General features: G+C 42.0%; 1 protein-coding gene across 1 annotated transcript; it reads left to right on the top strand.

Moving 5' to 3' along the window:
- Positions 1-3,637: 3,637 nt before the first annotated feature.
- On the top strand, positions 3,638-4,579 carry Bfra_002680 (putative mpv17 pmp22 family protein; the record flags this gene model as incomplete). The annotated part of the gene is made up of 2 exons (XM_037333095.1): positions 3,638-4,053; positions 4,120-4,579. 2 exons carry the CDS (start codon positions 3,638-3,640, stop codon positions 4,577-4,579), a joined length of 876 nt encoding a protein of 291 aa, XP_037195223.1.
- Positions 4,580-9,214: the final 4,635 nt, after the last annotated feature.

The following is a 9,214-nucleotide window of genomic DNA, read 5'->3' as shown; positions in this document are numbered from 1 at the left end:
TTCAGAGTCTTTTCTGTATGAACTGATCTGATTACTGAGAACACAATGCGGGTTGGAGATAGATTGGTAATGATGTGAAATCAATTGTGTAAGCGGCGCCAAAACGCGCTTAGGCGTTCACATACCCCTGTGTCGTACCCGTGCTCACGACTTCAAGCCTGACTTCCATGCCCGTGAGAATCATTACCGACGTGTACAAAACTTCCATCTCCGGCTATTCCGTCAATCATCATAGTACATATCACTATTTCTGTTGTAAATTTTCTATCCAAATCAGGATTAGCGTTCCGAGAATCTCCCTCCGTTCCTGGAATCTTGAGCTGCCATATCTAGTGAGTCTAGTACAGATCTTGCCGCACCTTCGTGTAAGATGAAGGTGGCATCTTCACCCTGATCCTATCTTGGAATTCTAGAAGATCATATTTCATGAGAATGATAGATATTGTAATCGCTGGAATACTTTGAAACATCTTCCGTGAATTGAAATCTCTCTCATCGTATCTCTCTGTCTGCTGCTGTAATTGTCTCTTTCCTCGTTTTCCTCGCTCTCGCTATGCCCCCGATAATGGATAAACATTTCAAGAGTTTCTGCCCTTATAATTTTCTCTGTTCAAAATCTTCACAAATTCCCAGTTTAAGAAGAGCAATTGGGAAAAAGATGGATACATGACAGACAGATATGATTCGGGAAAAATCTCTTCTCGCTATCACTAAACAAGTAATATTATGTATCTATGATCACATAAGATATAATTACGCCAAGAGCACTAATGATCTTCTATTGTAGCTTTTCTCGTCAATAATTGCGTTGTAGAGAGTGTTGTGACTGATCTAAATCTCGAATATTTGGATTCTCAATACTATTGATGCGCCAGAACGCCAGAATGATCAAGTGATTAGTGGATATGCAGAGCGGCTACCATCATTTCTAATCACAACTGATACAGAAAATGGTATCGCTTGACAGTAAAGAGACGATTAGGCAAGATGGGAGAATCTAGGCGCTGTTTTCAGGTTTTCCCTATTGACAGATATATCTAGTACATGATGATCATTTCCTATGCGAGATCTAAGTGATTGAAAATTCTTCGAATCGACATAAATCACACTACAAACTCACCAAAAATATAACTCTAGATATTATTTTTTTAAGGTCAAAAAGTTCAAATATAGCCTCTTCATATCCCAGGCCAAGCCCAAGAGTACAATGAGACCCACATCAGAGACAGTTTGATACTGAGGGGTTCCAAGTTTCATCATCCGGTGTTAATTAAAACGCTCGGCATTCATAAAACTTGCCGGGGGGTTTCAATCCCCTTGCGATAGCCTACGGTCCCCACATCCGGTTCGTTCGATCGTTCGTAGTTTTTTCTGTCGTCCTCCACCAAATTACATATGACCTGCACAAGTACGAATACCTGCTGCCCTGCAACCTAGCTGGTCGATCGTTTGCTCTTCGTTCGCTCGTTCTTCGGTCGTTCGTTATTCGTCGTATTGTCCTCCACCAAATTACATTTGACCCGCACAAATACGACTACTTGCTGCCCTGCAACCCAGATCTTCGATCAATCATTGGTCGTGGCGTCCTTCATCTTCATTCTCATCTACTTTTCTTCTATTCTGGGACCTTGAGAAAATAAATCGGAGGGGAGAAATGGAGATACTTATAGACTTCAGCCTGCGCTAGGGCTAGCTTGGTGATTTGAAAATCCCCCCTTAGTCTCGTTGATTATTGACCAATATTCTTCGCGAAACCTCCTTTACTGATTGAAAGGAAGCTGGCCTTTTGCGAGAGCGAGTGATCCCACTAGTTGATTCCTCACCTCCTCGAAATTTCTCACGCCTGTTTACTTCTGAACCTGTAAAATATTTTTCGAATGTATGAATATCGCTGACTTCAGCTCAGTTTCTAGCATTACCGTACGTGTTAATGAACTTTTAACCATTGTAATGATAGAGCCAATCTGTCTATTGCCCAACATTAAAATTGTTGTTCTTGGTATATAGAATGGTCTCAATGGATATCTGTGTCATATTCATGGTACTCCTCACATGCAAGTGAACCAAGAAATGAACCTGAGTATGATAAGCTTTTCGAGATCCATTTCTTCCCTCAATAGATTTATACAATAACTACTCATTCACTCGACAAAATTCTTCACCCAAAGACTCATCTCAATGGCACTATTGTTTCCTTCAATTGCAACAATACGAGAACAATAATCTAACTTGAGGCTTTTCTTATTATTGCTACTTGTACATTCACATTCATATATCAACGGGTGATCTTGCTATTTGAACATAATTTTTTCAAGCTGCAAATCCCTTTCTCTGTGTGTAAACTTTCTATCGACATTCTTCCAAATTCCAATCATGCATTTCAAACGTAAAGGTTTTTTGGGGAGCAAACCAACGCCGTAGATTTACTCAAGAAGTCCTTCCTAGTTAACACCAACCCATCAAGATTTCCCTATCTACATTCTCATTCCGTTTGTGCATGTGTCATATCCACTTTTTTTTTTGGAAATGATTCCATGACCAACAAATTCACCTGGAAGAAGAAATTGCGTGATAACAGATGGACTTCAATAATTCAGATAGCTTTTGTTTCATGATCTAAAAAGCATTGAAGTTAGTTTATGATCAAGGACGTTAGTATATGAGATGACTAACCGGTTTAGGGTTTGATTCAAACAAATAGCTCAAAGTCTTTTCAGTATTTGAGACTAATTTGCGGGGTTCGTCTATCGTAGGACGAATTCTCCCCATAAGGAGCACAGTCGTTAATAAATCGCTTATATTTGGTAGCGCTGTGGGATAGGCGATGTCGGATGGAATCTAGAGAAGTATTAGCAAGAATATGTTATCTCTATTTCCTAATCTATTACTTATAGAGATATTTTAGTAGATGAATAGTTGGATACATTTTTATTAACTTTTCTATGGACGCAAAATGGATAGACAAGATCACTCACATAAATAATAATTTTAAAGCTTCAAAGCATTTCTCCAGTTCTTTGCAAGTTGAAAAAGAAATACAGACATGGTGTGTGGTTTTTCTATGAGGCCAATGACTTGCATCAAGATCGGCATGTGCTAACTGACCAAGAGACATTAGTGCTATTAGTTAGAGCACTGAGCTTTTACTTAGGAAGACTTTCACTGTCATGACCGAAAAATATTACAGCTGACCTTGTCAGGAGGACACAATCACGTTATACTGTTTCGAATACTTGACTATATCTAGTCTTATCTAACGAAGCAAAACCGGATTGGAAAAGAGACGTTTAAGCTATCAAAGACTCTTTGGCAGACAATTTGCATGGAGTTTATAGGTGAAATTGTCAAGTAATTGCTTAATCAGATCAAATAGATGTCGTCTCGTCTCCGTTAGAATGCCAAGAATGATCGTTTCCTAAAATAGAAATATACCCCTGGTCATTGCGTGCTCTGAGATCTGCAACATTCATTGATATGATTCGTCGCGTGCGCAAAAAATCTAGCCTTACCCGTTTCCGTTTTATTACCGTTGTCATTTCCCGACGTTCACGATACAAAACATCTAATCTCAAAAATCTCGCATCATACAACACATTTTATTCAAAACATGTTAACGCCATAGGAACAACCATTAATCATGACTCTCTTTACTATTCAATCGACTGGCCGCACTGTGCTGCGACGTCCATATTTTCCAAGCCATCGGAAACAAATAAACTTCACTTCAAAGAAACACAACTCCAACAACTCTACCCCTGTATCCCATTCGAGTCCCTCCCCAGAGAGCTCTCCGAATGGCACTGCGATTCCTATTCCTGCGACTATCGCGAATGTGCCAATATGGCAACGACTTGGTCCATTAACCCGATCATTTCAGGCATACGGTCGATCGCAACGGAAGCGTCCTTATACTACACAATTTTGCAGCTCGTTGGTAATATATTTCCTTGGGGACCTGTCAGCGCAAAGCATCTGCGGAGATGATTATGATTGGAAGCGTACATTGAGGGCATTGGTTATCAGTATGGGAAGCAGTATTCCGTCTTACAAATGGTTTGTCTTCTTGTTCATTCCCTTTGCAAAGGGGGAGGCATGAGGAAATTAGCTAACAATTCAAAGGTTTATGTTTCTCTCCAACAACTTCAACTACTCCTCGAAAGCCGTTTCCCTCGCTACGAAAGTCGGTGTCAATCAGATGTTCTTTACTCCTATATTTAATACATATTTCTTTGGCATGCAATCGTTATTGTCCGGAGACAGTCTACCGGATGTCGTCGAGCGTGTCAAGAGGACTGTTCCAACCAGTATGATGAACAGTATTAAACTATGGCCCGCGGTCACAGCAATCAGTTTCGCATGGATTCCACAAGAACATAGGAGCATCTTTGCTGGTGTAATCGCGATCGGCTGGCAAACTTATTTGAGTTTTCTGAACAGGAGAGTAGAGGGCGAGATGGCCGGAGGTATCGAGAATACACAGAAAGAAGTTGTCAGAGGTCCCGCTTCGAAATCGTCAAAAGAAGTCGCAGTCAGAAAAGAGTCCACCAAGGATGCCCAGGAGCAGAAGGCAGAGGCTTGATCGAAGTGCGTTGTTTTTCTATTCGCGGTGTAATATATATAGGCAAGGCATAGATAGCCATTATACTAGATTTTTTGGGTCAGCAGGCCACCGGCGCAATGGGCATCTGGGTAAAGGGATATAAAATAGAAGGCACGGCGTTTTAATAGTCTTGAGGAGCATGAACCCTTAGCGAGAGGTTCTAGATATTGGATCAAGATATTGGATCAAGATATTGGATTAGCATTTACATGGAAATTAAAAGTTTCAATTCTTTGTAATAATGCTTATGAAAGCTTGTGATAATTGCCAATTTTTCTATTGCATGGTTAAGTGCTTATTTCCGGCCTCAGAATTTGTCTTCCGATACCTACCTACCTAGATATAGATCGGCCCTCCGTAGTTCTCAAGCCTTCAAACAACGAACTATTTGATTCCTCTTCCTTAAGACGATACTAACTATCTACCGAGCTTCTAGCCTTTCTTGAATAAGAACAAAGGTGCCCAAACATTTCACAGAGTCAAATATTGAACCCTCTTCCACATTTCTGGTGCCATATATACTCTTCCGATGGCGTGAACTTCTAGAGTTGCAGCTTTGGATTGCCGACTCGTTCTTGCTCTGAATACAATATGAGCTAGGGTCGGGTAATGGCATCAATGAAGAATTGAGACCTACCAATGGGTAAGCTTGAGCTATAATAATCTGGTAAGATACGAAAGCAATCGACCCCCGACAAACTGGAGAGTCATGCACAATCTTGCACGAAGACAGCTGCTGTTTGAAACGCTTAAAGTCAGATCTACTTGCGTCGTTCAAGGGGGCGTTCGAACTCGCCCCATCTCTCATCCCCGCATTTGCCTAGATAAATTAGCAATGAAAACATAAAACGTATAGTTCTCTCACCCTTACGGACGCGCAAGAAGCTGATGTTCATATCCTTTTCACGGCTTGGGTTTGAAACATTTTGCATCTGGCTATACGATGACTGTGTTCCCGTCCATTTAGATAATTTGACTTCTCGCGGGCTCGCATCTAGGCATCTGCAATAGTTCCAAGTTGATCCGGGACTTTTATCCGAACTTTTTGATCTCTGGTTCAGCATTTGCCGTGGACTTAGATGTCGCTCATATCTCTCATAGTCTTTCTCGCTTCTCAGTCTAGTTTGTTCTCATAGCTTTCCACCAATCCACCTTTAAGCTGGGTATTCCCCAGACCGCAGAGAGAACAGTAGATCCTGGTTCTTTGAATTGATAGACGATGCAATCGCTCTGAACGTCGTAGTAGATATCAACGTCTTGTGAGCAATTGGTTCAAAATCTTTGCTTATTCTGCATGCGTTCCATAGAATTATAGTGATGGTCTACGCACAAGTACTCATAATCCTTCTTGATGTTCATGAACCACATGAGTCGTGCCTCACTGCAATTCGTTCATTACAATGGACACTACCGATCCGCTTAGGCCACTTCTGTCTGCTGTGATATTTTCAGCATTGAAGTGACTGAGGGTGCTAATTCCAGTCTAGTATCAATCTTGTGGGAGAAATTGGTCTGATCGCTTTTCGTTTCCTGGGATCAGATTTGAGCCCACGTGATGACTTTCTTTTGCTCCATCCAATCCATTCTTACCATCTTCTACTTTTACCCGCGATTCTCGTAGCTAGATGTAGTGCTGGTATTACTACGTGGACTGTGAATTCAGCATAGTACTATGCTTCGTACTGCTTCACTATTGCTTGTCGTTCCAAAAGCTGAGACGACAAAACCTATACGTTGCAGTGCCGAGGTGGTAGCGCAAGCGAATATCCCAGAGTCGCTGTCCTCCTACCGAAAATGTAGCATTGTTATGGGTTGTTGGATGGTTTACAATATTTCTGAACCATACAACTCTCGAGCTTATCGAGAAACATGTCACCGAGCTTCAAGCGGCACGGGCTCTTCAAGACACCCGCGTGGTAAAATGATGGCGAAAGATTTGAGTTGGTTTCTTATAGATGCTTCTGCTTGTCGGATCCAGCTTTCTATTATCCTGAAGCCGAAACTTTTAACCTAGTCGTTGCAAATCGAGGATGATCCATGACCTCCACCGAATCGTCGATTACCTGCTTCAATATAAGCCTTCACCATGGGCCTGGGTGGGCTATTGAGCTGAGCGTTCCTGTTTAAATAGATTATAAATATCGAACATATGTCAGTCATCTCAATATCTGATCAAGTATTTTCGAGACGACGAGTTTGCGGCAAGAATCGCGAATTTTGGGAAGTCTATACGTCATCACATCGTCTAATTTACTCATTATTGAGTCACTTTCATCTTCGGGGAACCGCCCCAAATCACAGACATTACGCGTTAATTTATGACTAGCGATAAATGTCTCTATCTCTATCAAGTAGATTAGATAAATGGCCAATGGAAGATCACAGCCAGCATCCTTTCCAAGTCAAACCACAGAAGACTCCTCGGACTAACAGCCTCATAGGATAGGCAACTCAGTAGGGGAGCCAGGTTCGTCTGACGGGCTGATGAGATGTAACGCGGCCGTAGAATTGCGCGTTATCCGTTTACAATCCTTCTTTTCCGGGAAGAGAACTGCTTTGGTAGTCTTCCGGGGAAGGCACCGAACGAATTTACATGTGCCGGATGATCTTTGGCATGTTTCTGTTGCAACTCTGCTTTCAGGACCGACCGGCGAGGTATATACCAAATTGCTCTCATTTTCTCCTAAATCAATGCTGATTTGCCATACACTATACCCATTGACATATCCCAACATTAGCTTGGTCCACAGCTTGAATGTATTCGCTTTCTTTCGGCATCTCTCTGCTCTCAGAGCACCCGACAAGCAAAATTACCTCAACTTTCTTGTCAAAATGATAATTCTGGTACATTCACTATACCCGGTGCCTCACTGGAGATGTTATCGAAGATATCGAATGAGCACCTCGTACCTAGAATCACCGTTGAATTCATTTTATGATAGATTTGATAGAAATTTTTACAATCGTAACCAGCCTCGGTAGTCTGAGTCCACCAATCTCTTGGAAACTCCCCGAGCCGGATATCTCCACACGCTGATGTGATTATGTAGCCCGTAGACTTCTGGGTGAAAACCCGGCCATCGTATAATTTACATGCAGCAAGCCCGTAAATGGAAAAATTGCGGCGACAAAATGATTCCCATTGCTGCAATATTCTGGGTTTCTCTTCCGATTCGATATCTTTAAGTGAACCTTTCAGACCAGACGCTCCTCTCAATCTCAAATATATCAGATTTAAAATCCATTCGCTCATAACCTGACATGCCTCAACTCCTGGCACCAACGCTTCCACCAGCCACAAATGCCACGGGTCTTGTGCTTGGTTGAGGATCCGTTGGTCTCGTTCTTCCAGATGCGAGATATCTCATGAAATCTTTCACCTGAAACCTCTGTTCCTAGTGTAAATAGCATCGATAGCGTAGAGAGAACCGCATAGACGGTGTTCAAGCTCTGTTTCAATGATACAGTAGCCTCCATGAACAGTAGGAACGATCTTCAAACTTTCGTTCCTGGAATTTTTCTAATTCTAGAACTGAAGAGAGTTTGCCTCTCGTAATTCGCGTAGAGAGCCACATCATCCAGTACAGCAACAATCTTGTACGATCTTGGAAACTGGTTTCTGGTATTCCCGGTCCCGTACAACCGAGAATGTAGGTTCGAGTACTCAAAATGGCGGAAGTCTCGCGCAACCTTGTCAATCAACTTTTGCATGGAACTCTAACGTGGCATGATTATTTAGCAACGTCCGCCCTTGAGAAAAATACTCGGTCCAAACAGTTCGCCATCAGTGATCAATTATTGCAGCCCTCAAGAAAGTTGGCACCGACACAAGATAGAGATATCTAGGTAATGGATATACAATATTGCCAATCTCCTTGTCCTTGTCGACCACCTCGACAAAAGGTACCGAAAGCGGCTGTTGACGACCACAATCCATGGAACTAGTACGGTACCTTTGCTTGGGTTTGTTTTTCTCTGGTGTAGCATGCTTCGCCGACAGTTTCTCGCGCCAATATAGCAAAAGGTGAAGATCAAGGTCCACATCCATGGTTTTGCACACCAAGAATTATTTGCTTCGATGCTCGCTTTCCTGTGTAGAGGAATAGCATCCGTGTTGATAGATGTCTATTGACATCATTTGAAAAATTAAAGGTCGACTGTAGATATTTATTAAAGAGAAGATCTTGAATCCAGTGGCCACAGCATAAAGCCTCGACGTAATCTGGAACCAACTGATTGCCTATCATCTATTCAAAGTGTGTCGCGCCAATCAAATTGCTTTAGTCAGGGTCTTCGAAATCTGGATGACCGTCGACAAGCAAGGCCAGCAAAGTGTATTGTACCCTTCATGGTTATTGAATGATACGTAAAAGAAGATGACACTTTATTGAGAATATTTCTCAACATGGTATCGTGGTCTTTATTGGCGTTCATTTTCGTTCCAGGAAACTCTGCCAGTTGTATGTTGGTAATGCCCATCCATATGACAAGGCTGCTGCTTCTGGAACGCATTTAAGCGATGTATGACATTCCCTTCACGATAGTTTCTTTGCTTTCCTCTAGAATGCTTTGATTATACACATTTAGCCACTGACATCCCGTCTAATAGCAGGT

This window comes from Botrytis fragariae (genome assembly GCF_013461495.1).
Source record: "Botrytis fragariae strain BVB16 chromosome Unknown tig00000012, whole genome shotgun sequence".
In the NCBI taxonomy this organism is placed as follows: Eukaryota; Fungi; Ascomycota; class Leotiomycetes; order Helotiales; family Sclerotiniaceae; genus Botrytis; species Botrytis fragariae.
The sequence above is the reverse complement of the archived record's forward strand: the minus strand, read 5'-3'. Positions and strand labels throughout refer to the sequence as shown.